At 38.4% G+C, this 21788-nt stretch overlaps 1 protein-coding gene across 3 annotated transcripts in view; it reads left to right on the forward strand.

The window, feature by feature from the left end:
* The window catches only part of hip1 (huntingtin interacting protein 1), a 71424-nt gene that overhangs the window by 34613 nt on the left and 15023 nt on the right, over positions 1-21788 (forward strand). For 2 of the 3 annotated variants that reach the window (XM_030151908.1, XM_030151910.1), the window contains exons 5-21: positions 236-316; positions 3111-3187; positions 4406-4467; positions 6624-6764; positions 9724-9781; positions 10011-10086; positions 10752-10895; positions 13038-13135; positions 13727-13799; positions 13928-14111; positions 14997-15085; positions 15259-15375; positions 15782-15883; positions 17824-17826; positions 18806-19000; positions 20408-20555; positions 20650-20736. In XM_030151908.1, coding sequence (XP_030007768.1) covers positions 236-316; positions 3111-3187; positions 4406-4467; positions 6624-6764; positions 9724-9781; positions 10011-10086; positions 10752-10895; positions 13038-13135; positions 13727-13799; positions 13928-14111; positions 14997-15085; positions 15259-15375; positions 15782-15883; positions 17824-17826; positions 18806-19000; positions 20408-20555; positions 20650-20736 — 1735 coding nt within the window. The remainder of the gene's footprint in view (positions 1-235; positions 317-3110; positions 3188-4405; positions 4468-6623; positions 6765-9723; positions 9782-10010; positions 10087-10751; positions 10896-13037; positions 13136-13726; positions 13800-13927; positions 14112-14996; positions 15086-15258; positions 15376-15781; positions 15884-17823; positions 17827-18805; positions 19001-20407; positions 20556-20649; positions 20737-21788) is intronic. The other variant, XM_030151909.1, reaches the window with a different exon arrangement.

Raw genomic sequence — 21788 nt, forward strand, 5'->3', positions numbered from 1 at the left:
AAAAGAGAATAAAACCAGAATCAGGAACAGACTGTGATAGAAGTGTGTTTTAATCTATTAATAAAGTATTAGTTGGAGCTCTGTAGTTCACACTTCAGTATAAAATGGGAGCTTGTCTTCAGTCAGCGTTGCCTTCATCTGTGTTCTTAACCACAAAACATGAGGGATGACAAAAACACACCTTTGATCGTTCCTCTGCTCCTTTCTCTTTATTCCTGTCCTCTCTCCCCCCCAGGGTCACCTGAGTGAAGGCTATGGGAAGCTGTGCAGCATCTACCTCAAACTGCTCATCACCAAAATGGAGTTCCACATCAAAGTGAGTCAGCCTGGCCTATAAAACCCAGCGCCAGCCTCCCTCATCACTCATTATCTTTGTCTCAGACTCTCTTTTTAGTGTCAGCAAGTCTCTGTGGGGGGACGGGCTTCATAGGAGATTCTGACTTTTACATTAATGGCCTCTCACGAATCTGTAATATAGCCTTTCTAGGAGATGAGCAGAGCGGTGCAGGGACTGGAATGTGACATCGAGGTTATCAGAATGATGTGCTTATGCGTTGAGCTACTACAGGCTGAATGTTAAAACTTACCCAGGTGTGAGAATTGTCTGTGATGTTTCAGAAAAATGGCGATAACGGTTGATAATCCGACACTTTGAACCTTTGATCAACATTTAGCTCGGCTCTTGCTCTTTCTGTCATCATAGAAGCGTGTTCTGTATGTCACAGTGCAGTTTGATCTCCATGCCTCATACACCATTTAATATAACTCAGAGGGTAGAAGTACTACAGTCTTTCATCACCCACAGGTGCTTTGATAAAGGTCAGTTAATCATCACTCAGCTCCTGCAAATACAGTGTCACATTTTAACCAAAACTTTTATCATTTACTTATTTACTACCGATTATATAATGCACCATAACATGTTTGTACGGTGTAAAATAATCAGTGTTTCTGCAGGTTTGTCTGAATCCAGCTGGTTTCATGCAGAGCCGACATATTGTTTTGATTGGATTCAGTGTTAATTTCAGTTTCATAGTCTTATGATTAAAATGCCATTTATTTTTGGAATAAATTAAAGCTGTAGGAACCAAAATCACAGCAGAAAAATGCCAGTATTTGAAACGCATACCTTCCATCTGCAGCTTTCTCCTCTCAGTCCAAATCAATAAACCTAATCTTATTTTTATACTGTTATACTGCTTAGATCTTTGACTTTTATTTGATTGTATCTTTTAACCTTTATACTTGCACTCAAAGAGACCTCTGCATGATAATTACTATGTACCTAAATGTGTACAAATGGCAAATAAAATCTATCTATGTAAGATCTACAGTCACGGAAAAAATTAGCAGACCATCAAAAGTCAACAAAAACAATGGTTATGCAATCAAGTATTAACTCCTGTGTGTATCATGTGACTAAAACAGACAGAAAAGAAAGCATGGAATGCCTAAAAGCACTGTTTTTGTCAGTACAGTGCCATAGCTATTGATGTAAGAACTGAAGTGATTTTGGTTATTATCAAGAAAACATGGAAAATAGATAGATATCAGCTCTGAAATTAAACTCTTTTGAGTGATTTTTGTTATTATCATTATATTTGTCCAAACAAACCTACCTTTAGTTGTACCAAGCATTAAAATGAACAAGACATTTAAGAAAACAAGGGTGGTCTAATAATTTTTTCCACATCTGTATCTATCTGTCTGTCTAAATATACATAACTTGATGCAGTTTCATGGCATTACAGAAAGTGAAACCACTTCTCGACTCTTCCATCCATCACCCAGGTCACATCTGACAGGATCTGATTAGTGATTGATAATTACAACTGTCAGTCATGTCTTTGATCCCTTACCTCACTGACAGTGTCTGTGATTAGCCAAAACCTGCATCACAGAGTAGATCCTCTATAGCTTTTTGCAGATTTATTGCCCAGTGAGGCTTAAAAACTATCAAGTATTGCAACTTTATCTGAACTAGTTTTCAATCTTGGGGTCGGGACCCCACGTGGGGTCACCTGGAATTCAAATGGGGTCACCTGAAATTTCTAGTAATTGATACAAATTATAAAAAAAAAAAAAAAAAACCTTGATAAAAAATATATGGTGAGTTGAGAGAGACAATCACAATCCATAAAAGACATGACAAACTCTGAAGCTGAAACTGAAGCACTGTGGTTCTGTTTATCTTTCAAATGTTCATTGTGGTCAGTTTCAGATGCTGCAGCTCTTTCATAATTCATAGTTTGAGTTCTTGTTTGTTCAGTATTAATTTTCAGTCTTGTAAATCCAAGCTGGACTGACTGTACATATCCTGACCAAGGAAAATAAAATTCTCACTTTGTGCAGTAATCTACACCTGGATTTTCTGCCTCCGTCCATAATAATATACATTATATAGACTAAATGTCACCTAAAGATTAATGTTTATTTGCAATATAGTATTGCAAAGTATTACATGATCAAAAACAAATTAATTTTAGCCAGAAAATTGTGATGTTAAAATGGGGCCATGAGCCACAAAAGGTTGGGAACCACTGGTCTCCAGCTTTTTACAGATTTTTTGCCCAGTGAGGCTTAAAAACCATCAAATACTGCAGCTTTATTCATCTGAACTGTTAAGTTTTTATGCTAGCTTTTCATATCATAAAATTTTAGTCGACTAAACCTACATTACATACATTTAAATCAAATCAGAAATGTAAAATTGTGTTATATTTGTCGAATGCTACAATAACATTCATGATTATAGGATAAGCATGCGTGCCTAAAAACTTACTATAAGGAAAAATTTTGATTAAAAATGGTTACTATTACTAAAATGTTTGTCTCGTTTTCATTTGTTTATTAATAGATTTTCGTATAGTTTAATCATCAAATATTACTTTCTATTTAGTTTTCACCTCGATGTCATCAGTGAAATAATATAATTGACAAAAACTGGACAATATGACACTGACTGGTTTTATTTGTTGTGAGCTTATGCAATGATAAACAGTTATTACTCTGTTTGCGGCTGAGTCGTGACATCCTGCCTGTAAATGATGACCTCGAGCTCATTCGTCCTTAAAGTGTCATCCTCATCATCCTATCTTCTTCTCCTTCAGAACCCACGTTTCCCTGGTAACCTGCAGATGTCAAACAGACAGCTCGATGAGGCCGGAGAGAATGATGTTAACAACTTGTGAGTGTGCTGTATTGTTCCGTCAGCTGCTGTCGTCAGTGTTATGGTTTTTGTTTTACAGGGCCATGGTGTCTGTCTCCCACAGGATCCAGATATTAATCAGTGTCTCAACGAAATGAAATGAAGCGGAGTGAACACTTTTATCATGATGCACTAGGGCCGATATTCGCACATAACTGCAGTGATAATTTAAGCCAGGACAATATTCAAATAATAAACACATTTACTTATTTTAATTAACATAAAATATTCCAATACTATCCTCTTATCAGTACATTGCAAAGATATATAATAGTTCAGCTTATTATTGTCAGTGACTTCACATTTTTAATGCTTCATCTTTACATTGTTACAGTTAACCTCATTAAAAACTACCAGTGCATCTCCAAAAAAATCATGGGAGCAGCCGTGACTCTCACAGATAATCTTCAGGGACTTTCCCTCTTGGTGGAGTGTGTCTGTAATTGTTATTACCAACTGTTGTAGTAAAGTCTACTTTAAAAAATGTATGTTGGCTCAAGAGTCAATCCTCAAAGCAGGCCCTGCTTTTGTTATTCTGGTATTTTGAGACAAGGGGATTCACATATTTGTTAATAACCTTTCACATTTGCTGTTTGAACAGTTACAGAGTGAACTAGAGCACATGTACTGCTGCATTAATTTTGTATTATTCAATAACCTTTTGAGATTTTTAGCTTTTTCATATTATTTTAATATTTTGAGATGACCTTGTATTGTTTGCCAATGGAGCCATAATCTTTGATGTCCCCTCAATACAAGCTCTAATGTTGATAATGCAGGGACATTGTTTTTCTGCTTTTTTGTGTATTTTAAGGGAGAAACGGTGTTATAAATTGGAATAAAAATAATAAAATGCTTTTAATAGCTTGTTATCCAGGTTAGAGACTATTGTGCTGTTTTACTGCGGGTTTGGACAATATCAAGTGTAGTATTTAATTTTTTTATTCGCCAAAGTAAAGACAAATTAAGGAAGGAAAATAAGAAAATGTTTGAGCTTCTTGTTAGTGTCAAAGATTTACAAGGAAAGAAACAGGAAAACTTCCATCTGCAACTGAAAATCATAAGACAGGCCCAAAAATCTGCATGAACTAAAACAATATACGCTCTGTGCTCTTGAAAACTAACCCTTCTGTGCTTGTTTTAAGTGTGCAAATGTAATATGTCTGTATTTGTGTGTGTCTTGTCTGTCCTCCACAGCTTCCAGTTAACAGTAGAGATGTTTGACTACCTAGAGTGTGAGCTCAACCTCTTCCTCGGTGGTGAGTTATTCTGGTGTTCATTTCTAGGTGAACAGCTGTACTGTTTGATCTCTGAGGTCATGCATGATGTAACACAAACACAGACGGATGGTTCAACAGACAGGAAGGCACACACTGATTGAGAAGTACCTATGAGTAATGGGACACAGATATAGGCGCTTACATTATCGACATTATCACCAGAGCTCCTCCTGGTCTGACTCAGCCCACTCTGAGGCTGTTAGTGGTTCATACCAAGGTCCTGTTGTTGTCTGGGTGAGTCATCCTCAGTTAATGTTTCTTAAAGTATTGTCCAGACTAAAAATAGAGGGCCAGGATGTGACCAGGAACTCAGGAGAGAAATGCTGGAAAAAACTGCACATTCTCATTCATAAATGAACAGGAAGAAATTGCATTCCAGTTTCCGCCCCTTCATTCTGCACCCAGATGATGATGTTATCTTCTATCTGGAGAGAAATGCAGAATTTATAGCAGGACTTACAGAAAGCATTAGAGTCAAAAGCCAAATCCATAATGTTATCTTAATATTGTCTGTGTGAAATAGAAATATATTTGAAGTATTGGTAAGATAAGGAAGAATATGGCAAACTCAATATGGTTAGTAAAAATTTGAACAAAGCCTAGACTAATGTTCGGTTGAGTAGCATGGATAAAATGCAGAAACTGGATTTTACCATCTGGATAATAAGGTGAATTAACCTAAAAGGGTGAGGCATAACTAATCCATTTTAAACACTTTTTAATAAATGCATCTGCCTTTCCTTTGCACAGATATTCTACCTCAGATAAACCCATTCGTCTCCACAAATGTACTTTTTTCAGCCAGGCCTCAGTGACTTTTTACAAACACCAATACTGTTCTTACTGTCCCTCTAGATCAGCCAGGTACAACAACTTGAAAAAGTTTAAGTATTTTTTGCTAAAAGCTTATTTTCGAGGATGTGAATGTCCCACCAACTCCACAATCTATGATAATGGTTTGTCTCTTATCCCATCTCCAATAGCCTACCTGATTGTAGTCTCTTACACAGGCTGTCCCCTGCGTCACTATGATAATACTATGGGATGCTTGTAGCAATTTACATGTGCTCTACATCCGTGTAACCAGAAGAACGTCGGCTTACAGCTAAAAAAAAGGGGGTTAAAAAAAAACAACCCTCAAACAACAAGCTCTTAAACAGGCAAATATCAAAACCAAGCTAACAGTCTAAGACCAGCATATGTCATGAATAAGTTAATACAACAGAAGACCAATGTGACAAACTTTGCTCCACTGAGCAAACACTAAGCAGATCCAACTGTACGAGTATTGTTTCTCTGATGCTGAAACTCACTGAATGAGTCAAATAAGTGCAAAAATAAAGGTCACATCATGAAGTGGTGATTACAAATTTTGTCTTTGCTGTTTTCGAATCATAATTAGTTTTTTTTAATGAATGAAGCTTCTGCTCTTGGCTCATCCATTGTTTTGTTACATTGAAATGATTCTGAGTAGAAACAAATGGCCAAGGGTTAACAGGTTAATATGGTGACAGTGTTTTCTAGGCTGTGCTACTGTGATCTGATATTTCAGTCTTGTATATAAAAAAACCCCTCATCACATTAGTGTCTGTGCTGATCGAGGACCTGAAAGCCCTGTCAGCTTCCTCCTGCGGTCTGGTGTATTTTAAAAGCATCACGTCACTAAAGAGGCCAGGCCTGAGGTGTCTGTCTATGTTTTTGTGTATGTTTGTGTGTGTGTGCGCCTGTGTGTTTTGTAGCTGCGCAGGAAACCACGCCTTAAAGGCTCTCGGGCCTGGCTGTGGGGACGCTGCGAACAGGGTGGCAGTGAAATGAAAGTGGTGTAATGATGGAGTCAGACAATCCTGTTACTGTTCAGGTTGCTACTCCCCGTTTCCTGCCTTGTTTCTTAAAAAACCAATTGAGTTGTGTGCTGCTTTCAAACACTTTATTAGCTTTAGTGGCTGAGACAGTTAAGAAAGAAGAAAGCAGTTTATTGATTTATGAAAAATTAATGATTGATGAGCTTTGTGCTGGGTTTTCCCTCTGTTTTTACATTAATCATAACTGCTGTGTTTGTTTGGCTCCAGCTGTGAGTCTGTGTTTATTGTTGATTTTGCGTATATATTGATCTGATGTGTGTCTTTCTGTGCCAGTGTTCAGCTCTCTAGACATGTCTCGGTCGGTGTCGGTGACCGCAGCAGGCCAATGCCGTCTTGCTCCACTCATCCAAGTCATCCTGGACAGCAGCCACCTGTATGACTACACTGTCAAGCTGTTGTTTAAGCTGCACTCCTGTAAGTGACTCCTCTGTTGGTGCATCTACTCTATTACAGGCTCAGTAAAAAAAAAAAAAAAAAAAGGGGGACACAGCAAAGGTTGATCAGCCATTTTTGGCCAAGCACAGTCCAATCCCAAATCCCCTCTTGGTCCTACCCCTCTGTGTTGCAGTCTCCCATAGGGGTGTCTCATTTCTCATAAGGGTTGTGGTCATATAGAGTGTTTTCAGAACTCCAAACAGCGAGGTCAAAGAAAATCCCCAGTTTGGGAAAAGAATCCCACAGAAATGAAATGTTACTGCCTGCATACTTTAAGATTAATTGGATATCAAATGAAAAGAAGTGGTGCCAGTCACAACAAACCCCGCCCCTCGCACATATTTCGCCATTATAACTAAATGGGAAGACGTTAAAAATTCATAAAAAAATTTTTCTTTGACCTACTGTTCCCGAAATGTAATGAGATCCAATCCAGGTCACTGGCAATCTATAAAGTCAATTTGGTATGAATTCAACCAATAGTGTTGCTGCTACAGACTTTCTAAACAAATGGGGGAAAATAAAAGATTTTAAAAATTCATTAAAAATTGTAACTTTGACCTACTTTTCCCAAAATGTCATGAGATCTATTCTTGGTCACTGGTAATGTATAAACCAAATTTGGTATGAATTTAATCAATAGTTTTACTACTAGAGTGTTAACAAAGAAACGGAACCAAAAACAGTACCCCTCGCCTCTCCTTCTGGGGGCGGGATAAAAATCCTGGTTGACTAATGTTTTCAAGATACATGATAAAGTGGTGATACAAATATACCTGCCTGCTTTCAGTCTTTAGCTTTGATTATATGGTGTTGTTTCTATAAGCTTATATGTCACTCAATTGATTTCCATTATTTCAAGGATATAAAACATTTCTGAACCTAAACCTGACCGTCTGAAGCACCTCCAGATCATAACACTGCCCTCACAGGAGTGTACTGTAGGCACTAGGCATGATGGGTCATCACTTCATCCACCTCTCTTCTCATCACTCTGGACCAGAGTCAGTCTGGACTCATCAGACCACATGACCTTTTCCTATTGAAACACAGTCCAGTCGTTGTGCTCCATATCAAACTGATGGTCGTTTAAGAAGTGAGAAGCTACTGCATCAGTTAAAAGGAGGTTTCTGAGTAGGCTGTGTATTTTTGCCCAAAATAATAGTGGTCTTCATTTTTTTTATTTATTTAAATTTTTTTTATTACTTGCCTCAGAGGTAAAAATTTGTTCAATTGTACGTACTTAGATTAAATTAATTAGAAACAAATGACAAAAGTGTTGTTTGCCTAATGTTTTTAAGATAAATGAAAGTGTCATCACTAATATACATTGTTGTACATGAAGTTGGAATCAAATATTTTTTCCTCTTATGAAATGATTGTGACATGGTGATTCATTCTTGATAAAGTGTAACTGAGACTCAGTATGTAATCATTGGACCTGGCCAAAGATGATTACAGATGTGTATAAATAGGAATAGAAAGAGGAGCGTGTCTGAAAACAAAATTATTCTAACTTTATGGGCAGCAGTGTACATATATTTATGGACTATATTTACTATTTATTTAATCTTTTATAGCTTATATAATAGATTTATAAATCTTACACTAGAAGAAATCTAAAAAATGAATGTATTCTAATGTGTAGACAGTTTTCTAACTCAGAAGAATATTCCAATATTTAAGGTAAAACCTGTTCTCTCATTAATTCATAAAATGTCACATTTTGACTCAATACTGCATTGTGAAAACTATAGCAAACTAGGACTTTGATTATTTTTTCTTTATTAGGGACTGAAATATGGAGAAATTTCACATCTTTTTTCATACCAGTGTAATCAATCTAGAATTGATGCAGATGCAAAATAAATGTCATTACAACAAACATTTCCAAAAAATCATTCTGTTTAAACAGTGGTTTATGAAGGACAGTACAGTTATTTTCTTGCTGATGAGTGAAGCATAAAAATAATTGGGCAGCAAATGTTCTGCCTTTTCCTTTTTGTCAGTGCATGGAAGAAATGTCTCTGGGTAAGACGACACTGAAACAGCTGATGTGTAAACATGCTTCTTGGCTGTTGTCACTAGATTAATCTTAATCCATGTTAAATATTTTTTCTGTGGATACCTGGATTTCTTCCTGGTGTTTTTTTTCCTCTGTATTCTCCGCTTGTCCAAATACACCTGACAAGCTGTTATTCTACGGTTTGTTGAAAAAGAGCAACCAGTTATCTTTGCCTTTTCTGATCAATCTGTCTCGTTCTGTCCTGCAAGTTTGGTCCGATTCATTACCTGAATAGTAACATATAATACAAATAATAATGGTAGCAAGCAGCAGGCTCTAATATAAAACAATTAGGAATGTAATAGTTTTAATAATCATTTTGTAACATTGGGTGTGTTATTTCCTGGGTACAGATTTCATTCTCTACCCCCATCTGCTCCTTCCTAAACTACTCAGTGGAGGGCTCTTCAGAGGGGTCCAGAGGGGATATTGTGACTGGTTTAGTTATTGATAAACGTTAATAAGTGCTGTAAACTGACCTACATGTATGAATTAACAGAGAAGTCTGATAGATCGAGCCCCTGTGACATCAAATGTATCTCAGTTTCTCACTTTACCCACAGCTCTTATAATAATGTGTACCAATTCTTAACACGGGTGTCACTCTCCCTCAAAGATGAAATGCTTTTCTCTGGTTTAGAGGATTTGGGTATTCTCTTTGGCTCATAAAACCTTTCAAATCCGAAGTGGATAAACTGAAAAAAGTGCATGAAGCCCAGTTTAAAAAGCCTTTTTGTGAAAAGTTGACTTTGTATAGCTTTGCAGGCTTTCACATGCCAGCTTTGATGTATTTCTCCACAAATCCCATCATATACCTGAACATTTTGCATGTCCTTCTTCTGATGTTGATGTCTGTGTGTGTTTTGTGTGCAGGCCTTCCTGCAGACACTCTCCAGGGCCACAGAGATCGCTTCCAGGAACAGTTTAAAAAGTAAGAAGCAGACCTTGCAGACACACATTCGGGCATAAAACCAACTGGTCACAGTTTGACTGTACTCCCAGACTCTTTTTGTTCAGTTTGACCCTGATGTCTGAGCACCTATTACTGTGTTAAATTAATTTTTTCAACGGGAGGCTGAGCTCTCACTCAGTCTCTCTCTCTCTCTCTGTAGCCGTCTGTTTTCTCCGTCTGCCTTCAAGTCCATTTTAATGTCTTTCAGGTTAAAGAATCTCTTCTACCGCTCCAGCAACTTACAGTATTTCAAGAGACTCATTCAAATCCCACAGTTGCCTGAGGTAAGAACTGCCCTTATTGCATTGAAGGTTTTCACATATTAATCACACCCAGGCCGTACATGATCCATACAGGTTATTAATAGACTGCCGACACTGTTTTATTGGGGCTCTGATATCTTGTACTTCTTAAATCATTCACAGCTGTTGTCAGAGCTTTGTCCCTCCCCGTTATTTTTACTGTCATACTTTGGCAGAAGCAGCAAATCTGAAAAGTTTAACCGCTGACTCAAGCCACGTTCTACTGTTCAGCCTCTCAAAGAATCCCAAGTACATCACAAGAATCATCATCAATCAGTGTTATCAATTGCTTTTCTAACACTAAACCTTAAAGCATAATCAAATACCTGAAAGAGAGATTCCCATTTAGTACTTTTAGCTCCCATCTTTCCAATAAAGGTTTTTCTCTTGGCTGCTGTGTCCCAGCATCTGTGATAAACTTGACTAAACTGCTACAGATGCTAAAATCCTGCATCATGCTTTCATTGTAAGTGTTAAAATCCATGTCAAATGTTGATACATGATATCCAAAACAGTCTCGATCTGAATGGGAAGAACATTGTTTTGTCTGTCGTAATGTTTCCCTGATTCTTTCTGCAAAAGTCCGGATACAGAAAACCATTTAACAAAGATGAAGTGATTAAAAGTGTTCTGTGTGATCTTTGCAGAACCCGCCTAACTTCCTACGTGCGTCAGCCTTGTCAGAGCACATCAGCCCCGTGGTCGTGATCCCAGCTGAGTCCTCGTCCCCCGAGTCAGAGCATGTGGTTGAGACGGACGACCTGGTGGACACAGACATCCCCGCGCTGCCGGTAAATACACCAGACAAGCATCCCTGAATGGTACCTCCATAAATGCTGTGTCTGTCTGGTTTTGTGCTGTTGTAATCAGCAGTCAAATTTAAGAAAGATGTTTCCGTTGTGGGAATACATGCAAACAGGGAAAGTACAGGAGATAAAACCAGACATAAGCAACATGTTTTTTTAATCTTTGCAAGCCTAAACATCTGGATTATGTTTTTGTTAGCATGTTATAATGTTAACTGTATTGTCTTTTACATGGTTGAATGTTGAAACTGAGCAAGGCAGCACAGGACGTACCGGGGTAATGAAGGCATTTTGTATCTATGATGCAGTAAAGCCACAAAACAGATGGAAACGGGTCTGATGAGCAGTGGAAGTAACAGAAAATTAAAGAAGAAAGAAGGTGAAAGTATGTATAGTTAGTACAGTAGTGGAAATTGACACTCTTAAAATTTTACACATCAAATATTATCATGAAATGTTTGTGGAAAAATCTTTTTATGTTTCAAAAGGTGTGGCTTCATTAGACAGACACAAACAAATGCAGATGGTTTTTTTTTTGGTTTATTGTTTAAAAAGAAAAAAAAATAGGAAAACTAAATTCTTAATAGTTTCAACATGTCAAGCCTTGGATGTGTTTCATTATCTGCTGAAACATCCAGTTTTGACCTTGATTGTTCAGAGCATGTGCAGACGGAGCAAGTGGGTTTAGAGAATGGAACAATACTTGGCAGAGTTCAGTGACTTAAGAGTAGGGCTGTCAAAATTAACATGTTCACGCGGATTAATCCATCATCATGATTAATCTGATTGGAAATTTTAATGCAATTAACCCATCCACAGCACAGAATGACTCTGAACGTCTCTGCCAGCAAATTTCAGGCAGTTTGTCCCAGTAGAGTTACCGTCGCACATGAACAAATGGGCAGTTGATCCGTTTATGACAGGCAGCACAGAACCAACACATAAAGATGGAAGACGCTAAACAGCACGTTCACCCTCTGGATGGAAATATGAGTTAAAAAACCCAAGATGGAACAGTTGTTTCAAGTTGTTTTGTTGAAACTGTTGAAGGTGTCTAATAAACACGTTAAGTGCATATACAGTATATTCCCTTCTTTCTTGAGTCTGTTTGCTTGTGCAGTATGAAACACAATTAATATAAATTAAAAATGAATGATGTTTAATCTTGATTAATCAAAATTAATCCACAGCAACCCTGTCATTAATCTGATTAAAAATTTTAATTGTTTGACAGCACTACTTTTATGTTTCAATAGGTGTAGCTGCATTAGACAGACACAAACAAATGCAGATGTTTTTTTTTATTGTTTAAAAAGAAAAAAATAATAACAAAACTAAATTCTTAATAGTTTCAACATGTCATGCCTGTCTGCTGAAACATCCTGTTTTGACCTTGATGGATCAGTGCATGTGCAGAAGGAGCATGTGGGTTTAGAGAATGGAACAAAACTCGGGAGAGTTTAATGACTAGAGAGTGATTCTTAATGCAACGTATCATAAATGCATGGGGTGTCCAAAAACTTTTTTTCATCACTATATATATAGTTACCACTGTTGCCTCTCAGTCAGAAGGTCCTGGGTTCGTTGCCAGTCAGCGTGGGCCTTTCTGTGTGGAGTTTCACATTTCCATCTGTGTGGGTTCTCTGTGGCTTCCTCCTGCATTAATATTCATCTAAATTGCCTGTAGGTGTGAATGGTTGTCTAACTATGTATGTCTGTCCTGCCTGATGTCCCAGTGGTATTTTATTTGGAAAATAAACAAACGTATATCAATTTTCCCATCTTTACGCTTCATTGTGTATTCACGATCTGAAGATAATTCATGCTTAACTGGTCAAATTTACTTAAAGATATGAACTTAAGTCTAAGTTGTCCATCACCTTGGCTCAAAAATTGGCCCTTGCTCTTGTGGGCTGTGACAGTTTCCCACTGAGAAAACCAACAGTGATCATCATCATGCTTGGGTTCAAGTCCCTTCATACCAGGTTTTCATTTCAGAAACCATGCACATCACTTACATCACCCAAACAGGAGGCAAAAGCTGTGCAAAATTCTACAACCTGATCTTTTGTTTTTTGTTTAATTTTTCACTGTTTTTCATCTGAACCTGTCGTTTTAATCTCTCAGGCTGCTTTGGAGACCAAGTTCGATGACCTGTTTGGTACCTCAGCTGCTATAGACCCTTTCAACTTCAATAGTCAGAACGGCATGCGCAAGGACGACAAGTAAGACTCTGAAACAAAAGCTCACACAATAGTGATGCTTTAATAAATGTAAAGTATGTCGAAGCAGAACATGCAGCTCTGGGGTAAAACAGTAAATCACTGGTTTTGACTGCGGTGGCACCATGGTGGCTCACATAGTATAGCACTTTCTCCACTATTCACTATCTCCAATAAAGGCAAAAATACCCAAAACTATCTTACAGAAATGGCTTACTCTATTGCTCCTATAATTCCACATGAAATTATTGTCATCTAGAGAATTTATTTGCAGAAAGAAGCAAATGGTCAAAATCATAAATAATACAGAGAAAATAAGCTGACATTCACTATTTAACAACACACTGCTAATGTTTCAGTTTAGTCAATATTACAAATGTTTTATTCTATTTCACATTATTTTATGGCACTCCTACTGCAGAAATACAAGCAGCTCAACTTTGTTAAAATCCATTTTTATTTTATCACATTGCAGAGGTTTCAAATGTGGTTTATTAAATTTCAGATAGTCTCAGAGCTCTATCTGTACACTGTAAAATACTGTATTCAAATTAATTCTCTTGATAAATAAGGGATGTTTTCTCTTCCCATCAGAGACCGTCTGATCGAGCAGCTGACGAGGGAGATCCAGGCCCTCAAAGACGAGCTGGAATCTTTCAGACTGGAGGTAAAGAGGAGAAAAACGTCCAACTATTAATGTCCTCTTTGCTCCACAGAGAAGATTTAAAATGTATCTGAATCTCCAGAACCAGCTGAATCACTTTGTTTTCATGTCTGGCTCTTTTTTTCCCCCAGAGTGGACGGTTGTGTCAGGCACTGAGGGGGCGGGTCAGTGAATTGGAGGCGGAGCTAGCGGAGCAGAGCCACCTGAGGCTGCAGGCTGTTGGAGAGAGCGAGTTCCTGAAAGCCGAGCTGGATGACCTGCGGCGGGTCAGAGAGGACACAGAGAAGGAGCAGCGGAGCCTGACGGAGATAGAGAGTACGGCTGGACTTCAGAAAACCACTTGTTACATTTGATAATAAGAATGATTATTTTTATAGCACTTTTCAATGCACCATTATTCATTCACTCTCACATTCTGGTTGTGGTAAACTATGTTTGTAGCTATAGCTGTCCTGGGGAGAGAGAGAGAGATGTACAAGCCTCAGCCGTATCGCCACTCCATTTGTAGTTACTGCACAGATGAGACGTGACAGTGGAGCGACTTAAACCTTCGTGACTTATAAAGCCAAACCCCCCCAATCACTGTTGTGGGGGCACAGCAGTGATTGGACATTAACTTGCGGGGGCAGGCTTTCGCCTGCTTGGACAGGCACATACTGTACACTCAATGGCCTGTAAAGCAGTATATAAAGCACCAACGCAAAATGAATGGTCTGGTATTTTCCGTTGAACCATTGCATCCCTAATGGCCGCCCCAGTGCATATGTGTCAGGTATTTTAGGGTGACAAGTCAGTCACAGCAAAATAAAGTTTCCATGTCTGGTCAGGTGACTATGCTTTAAAGCAGTCTACAAATACTGTATGTTATTTATAGTGGATGATTGTCTGTGAGTCTGTTCATCTTCTACAGTGACACGTTGAAGAAATATGATTACAGTGTAGTTGCATAGCAGACACATGAAACACATCCAGGACATGACATGTTGAAACTGTCAAGAATTTGGTTTTGTTATTTTTTCTTGTTAACAACAAACACAAAAAACATGTGCATTTGTTTGTGTCTGTTAGAGATTGTGTAAAATGTAAGTGTTAGAAAGCTTTTTACACTATTTTATATAAAGCTAGTAACTCTTACATTTCTGTTGTTAAATTAAGATTTTATTTCATGCTGTAATCTAGGTATTTTGATGTGTTTTCCAGGAAAAGCTCAAGCCAATGAGCAGCGATACACCAAACTGAAGGAGAAGTACACAGAGCTGGTTCAGAGTCATGCAGACCTGCTGAGGAAGGTAAGACAGGCAGCTCACTCTTCTTCATCTTTGTGAATTCCTTCTTTTGTCCTCGTGCCCTCTAAAATGTCAAACATCCCAGTTAAATTTAAGTGCCGTCCTTCCGCTGCTCTTCAAATTCAGGCTTTGTCCTAAATACTTGGATGTTTCTGTCTGTGTCTACATGTGTGCAGAATGCAGAGGTGACCCGGCAGATGACGGTGGCACGAGCAGCACAAGACGAAGTGGAAGCTGTGAGGAAAGAGATGCATGAGAAGGTGAAGGCCGCCCAGGAGGCTGCAGACATACAGGTGGGGAAAGCAGACATTTTGGTGCCAGTGCCAAACACATTTTCCACCACAGGGGCCGGGGTTTAAATGTCAGTTCTGAGGATTTATTTTTACCCCCAAAAATGTCCCTGCTGTTTGGGCAAGGTGGGTTTGCAGGGATTGTTCAGTTAGTTTGGAGTTACAGAAGAAAGCGTATTACAGATGGGCCGATGACAAAGGCCAGGATGTATGTTTTTACGCTGAAATGGAGGTAAAAATGCAGCGTAAAAGCACCGATTTCCTTGATCATTCTGGCTTGAAACTCAGACAAACCACAGTCTGAAGGAGCCTCATCATTTGAGGACTAAGATTTTGTGGATCATCACTGTACTATGTTTTCTTTCAGTTGTGGTACATTTGCTTTCAACTTTTTATCCATGTCTCACAGGAGAGACAGCAGTTGGAGCAGCTTCAGGAGCTCCAGAGCGAGCTGGTGTCCAGCAGGTCAGAGCTGGACAGTCTGAAGACCACCATGGCCTCATCACAACAGGTCAGTCTCCTCTCATCTCAGAAGCCCAACTTTTTGCCCTGTTAAAAATGCATATATAAAAGCTCCAGCTGCTACCAGTGAGTGTGAGATCGACAATCCCCAGACTCACAGACCTGTGTGTGAATCTAACAGTGGGTTTCTAACATCAGACATTCCTCTACTTATTTCTTATCAGATGCTATCTCACACAGTGATATTTTTAATGTACAGATGCACTTGCAGGCCGCTTGTTTCTAAAATCTGACATTTAATAAACATTGGAAATCAGAAAAAACAGGGGTAGACTCAGAACAGTTGTATAACCTGGATTAGACTCTATAAGACAATATCTTTCATGTAATTATTTTGGGGATATGTTGGTCTTACCCCGAACATTGCCGCCGCTGGATATCCTTCGTGTGAACGTGATAACTAGGTTAGATTTGGTTGGATTTCGTACCCCTTGATAACAAACATAGGGGACCCCAAGTGGAAGAACCCTATCGATTTCAGCTTCTCTATGAGTATTATGAGTCATCCAGACATAAATCAAGGGCAATAACAATATAGGCCGATTGAGATAAAATCTGGTTGATATTGATCATCTTACAAATGTCCATTTCTCACTACCACCCAGAGTTCATATGGTGTCATTTTCATTCACTAGGTAGAGTTTGGAAAAATTGGTTCTCTGACCATTATTCTGCCACTATCAGGTCGATGTAGCTCAAAATGAGTTCATTTTGATTATCTAATAATGATCTTTCTTCATGCCACTACCTTGAGTTTACATGATGTCATACTTTGACACCAGGCGGTGTGTTTTTTCTAAATGGTTGTGGGAGCAGAGGTTTTGGGGGATTTCGGGGATATACCCTTGCTGTCGGGCTCCGACAGCGTAAACCTCCTTCATCTGGATGACAACAAAACTGTTCCCATATTTCATCCTGGATTATGAATATAAATGCATGCCTAGAAATACAATTAGATACTATTTTCCTTTCAGCCACACATTAGCTATGACTTTCATATTACTGTTCCTTTTTCATTGCCTATAGCCCGTACACTCCTCATGCTCCCTACAATTAATTCTTTTAACTCCTCATAGTCACTGATTGTTCTGCCTATATTTAACCCAGCCTCTGACTCATTCCTTAATGCTAATATATTCAATTGTATAAAGTGGTATTCACTGCAGGAAACCCATTTAAACAGTAGCAAACAGCTTTCACCCTCTGTTTTTCTTCTTAATCCCCTCTCTGTCTGTGTTTGTCATCTCTGCACAGCTGAGCCAAGTCCAACTTGCAGATGCCAAGTCAATGTTTATACCAGGCGACTGAAGTTTAAAGAGTGAAAACACAGAAGCAGTAAAATCTGTCTAAACAAGTTTTTTTTTTTTTAAATGCAGGTATTTGTCTCCTTGCCTCAGTGTAGTCATTAAGCACAGTATCCCAGCATCCTTAGCTGTAACATTTCTGTCCAAAATGTGAGCTTTATTAATTAAATGTGTATATCAAAAGGATGAAAAAATGGATCTGCAAAATAATAAAATAAGGGGACATTTGAGTGACATGAATTAGTTTCTGTGAACACTGAATTTCTGCTAGTATCCCCCACAATCCCCTTCAATGTCAGTGAGTGATTGTGGTTCCCTCCACCCCCGCATTCAGATGTTCCTCTGAACATGCTCCGTTCCCCATTCCTCTCATCTGTCTCCTGTCTCTCAGCCTCCCACTCCTGCCGTCCTATTTTTGTATTCACTACTTATTAACTCTGTCACTCTTTCTGTCCTCCTCCATCTCTCCGATCTCTACAGTCCTTTTCACACAGCCCACGTTGTGCCGCTTTTGTCTCAGCTCTCAGTAGTTCTTCCTGTGCAGCAGCAGGTTTGCTTTTATGTTCTTAATCACTTCTGTTTCTCTCAACATTTCTCCCTCTCTGTTGGACCTGCTGGCCTCCAGGCTGTAAGTCATCACCTGCTTTTCTTACCTGCAGCACACTTTCATGTAAACTCATTATCCGCTTTCACCTTCAGGAAAAAATGTCATTACTTTCATATTTGTGATGCTATTTCACAGTTGTTGCACTGCAGCCAAGTTGTGCAACCACAGCTTCTCAATGACTGCACACTTGACCTCAGACCGGAACGCTCATAAACTGATACAGACAACATTAACCCTTTAACAGCAGCAATTTCTCCGGCCCTACATTTTGCACTTAACAGCATTCAAATTTCTGTAACTCCTGAACTTTTTGTGCTATCCACAAAATTCAACTGGGACAAGAAACCTAAGATCCTGAGCTTTCCGGCACTATATAACACAGCAGCAATGTGGGACTCCATTACAAGTGGAAAGGAACTGTTTCAGAAACTTTCACACAGGCTAAAACGACACCTGGAAATAACAAAATATATGAAGCCACAGTATGGATGCTGAATGTTCAAGACCAGAAAGCATGGTTGAGCAGATGTAATATAGTTTAAAGTTTATTTCTGCAATCTCAAAAAGTTTCGTTAGGGACATTTACAGTTGTTTCTGATAATAAATATGCTAAAAGCTTCAAGTTTTTTTTCTTTTTGACTAAGACATACTGTTTTAAGCATTTATTATTTATAATAATGGTAATTAATGGCCATATATTGAAAGTTAAGTTCTTCCTGAAAACAAAAGTGCAAAAGAATTGGCAAAAAATATTTTTCGAACACTTTTATTGCAAAGAAAACATGAAGACAACTAGGCGGCTAGTTATAATGGTAATCTTAAAAGAGTTAAATGATGAATGGTTTTTTAATGTGGAGGTCAAAGCACTCCCATCACAGCACATCCTGACATGTCATGATGTTATTATCTGAGCCAAGGCCTCAAAATTATTTCTATTGCTAACTCCTCCTCTCTTCCACACTTTCTTTTCACCCCTGCCTCTTCTGACTTATCTCTGCAGTCGAGTGAGGTGCTCAGCACTCAGCTGGCCACCCTGGAGTCTGAGAAGGCGGAGCTGGTGCAGTCGTTGTCCAAGGTGGAGGCGGAGCTGGCCGCTCGTGGGGAGGAGCTAGACCGGGTCCAGAGCTCGCTGACCAGTGAGAGGGAGAGCGGAGTGAAGACAGCGGAGGCCCTGCAGAATCAGCTCAATGAAAAGGTGAAGGGTTGTCGTCATCTTAATTAGCTTCTAAATTAGAGTCTGTAATTGGCTCTTTCTGTACCAAGAGAAAAAACACTTTTTAACACGACCATTAAAATACAGCTGGTCAGCACAGACAAAAGTGCTATTGGACGAGTTTTCACAGTAATGAGGAACATGGACAGCCGAGAAATGTCATACAGTAGTGGAAAAAGTTTAAGATACCTTTAAAATTTTACCCAAGCTCAGATATTATCATTAAATCATTGCAGAAAAATCTTTTTTTTTTATCTCTTATAATATTAACTGTATTGTCTTTTACATGATTGGATGTTGAAACTGAACATGCTAACACAGGATGTACCAGGGTAATGAAGGCATTTTGTATCTATGATGCAGTAAAGCCACAAAACAAATGGAAACGGGTCTGATGAGTTGTGGAAGTAACAGAATTAAAGAAGGTGAAAGTATGTATAGTTAGTACAGTAGTGGAAAAAAGCTGTCTAACACCCTTAAAATTGTACACAATCTCAAATATTATTGCGAAATATCTGCAGAAAAATCCATTTATTTTTTCACAAGGTGTGGCTGCATCAGACAGACAAAAACAAATGCAAGTGATTTTTTTTTTTGTTTATTCTTAATCAGATAAAACAACAAAACTAAATTCCTGACAGTTTCAACATGTCAAGCCCTGGATGTGTTTCATTATTTACTGAAACATCCAGTTTTGACCTTGATGGATCAGAGTATGTGCAGAAGGAGCATGTGGGTTTAGAGAATGGAACAATACTTGGCAGAGTTCAATGACTTAAGAGTGATTCTTACTGCAACGTATTATAAATGCACGTGGTGTTAAAAAAAAATTTGTCCACCTCTGTATATTTACTTACTACTGTTGCCTCATAGCCAGAAGGTCCTGGGTTCGATGCCAACACCAGCCAGCATAGGCCTTTCTGTGTTGAGTTTCACATTTCCATCTGTGTGGGTTCTCTGTGGCTTCCTCCCATACTGATAACCGTCAAACTTGCCTGTAGGTGTGAATGTTCAACTGTGTATGTCTATCATGCCTGTGGAAAATGAATCAATGTATATCAATATCCCCATCTTTATGCATTATTTTGTAGGTTAGGTTTTGGTCCTGAGTGAAAGATGAGCTATGAACTTTTAAAAATAATTTTATTCAGCATCACAATATAGTCAAATGAGGAAAATCAAGAAAACACTGAAACATTTTCTACGAGCTTTAGCAGAAGGTGCCAAAGTAACCCCAAAAGACAGAAGAAGGTCGAAGAAGAAAAATAAATAAATAAATATATATATATATATATATATATATATATATAGCCCTGCAGAGAACATCTTCATTGTAGTTTTTTTTTTGCATAGATATGATAAATTGACTGTGTGTAAATGAATCCCCAGGAGAGCAGGGAGCAGGCGTTGGAGAGCCAGCTGGTGGCAGCTCGCTGGTCCAGTCTACAGGGAGCTGTGGAAGAGGCCGGGAAGATCATCCAGGACTCACTGGCTCAGATCGACGATCCAGCACACATCAGCTGCACCAGCTCTGCAGGTCAGGAACGCCCGTATACACTGAGACATTTAGTGTTGTTATTCTGCGTAACAATGCAAGTGAATTTTTTTATTTACATCTCTCATCTTTACAGACTACCTTGCATCCAGATGTCAGGCCTCATTAGACTGCACGGACCGGCTCCATCTGGCCATAGAGTCCTTTGTCGCTGATAACACAGGTAATTTAATGTATTTTATCTAAGGGTTAGGGGCTGTTGAATGTAATCTCTCTGCATTAACCTATAAAGACCCAAACATCCACCACTGAACAAAACCATCTACTGATCAATAATGTTTAATATCTGTTGATCCACTAATCCTATCAATACATGTAAATAATTGATGTAAAATGCAGTTTGTTAGCTTTTAATGGTCATCAGATATGACCCATTTGGACGTTCAGAGGTTCTGCAGTGAACATGGAAACACCGTTATCTTCTACAACATTGATTCACCAGTAAAATCTATGGAGTTGGATCAATGACAGTGAATGGACACACTTGTTTTACACTTGGTTAATGATAGATTTAAAAAAAAAAAAAAAAAAACAAGTCACGTTTTCTTATTTTCTCCATGTTGATATAACCCTCATTTTTATTCTGAGCTTTAATGAACAGCGACATGATCAGTAAATTAAAAATAGGAAAATACCAGATTTTCACTGAACAAAAACAAAACACAGAAATTAATATTATAATAAATGCTGATGAATCACTGAAGAAAGGTTAAATGTAGAGGAAAAATTCATTTGGGAGCTGACATAAAAGTAGCACTGGGTGTTTATGGGTTAAAGGTTCAGGGTGTGATACTAAGGGATATCTAGCAATGAAACTAAAACAGATTGTCTGATCTGTAAACATCATTTCTGCATTAGTCATGTGAGAACCTTTTTCATAAATGTCGAGGACTCCCATGACGGTGACTTCATGACATCATCTACCACTTCATCATTTGTTATTTTTGATTGACCGAGAAGCCCCCTACTGGCAGACATTAGACATAGCTACTTTAAGATAAGTCATGTAGTTGGACCCTCCAGACTAAAACTTATGTTATCTCTTTTAGCCAACATCTGATTAGACCTTTGATTACTTTAATGTTACTCAGAGCTCTGCAGACAATTACATAATGTCATCAAATTTAGGTTAGAGGTGTAAATTACATCAAAGCAAGTATAACGTGACTAAAAAAGCACAATGTTAATTTAATCAAAAACATGCTTATGATCTGG

The sequence above is a fragment of the Sphaeramia orbicularis genome, chromosome 13 (genome assembly GCF_902148855.1).
Source record: "Sphaeramia orbicularis chromosome 13, fSphaOr1.1, whole genome shotgun sequence".
NCBI lineage: Eukaryota > Metazoa > Chordata > Actinopteri > Kurtiformes > Apogonidae > Sphaeramia > Sphaeramia orbicularis.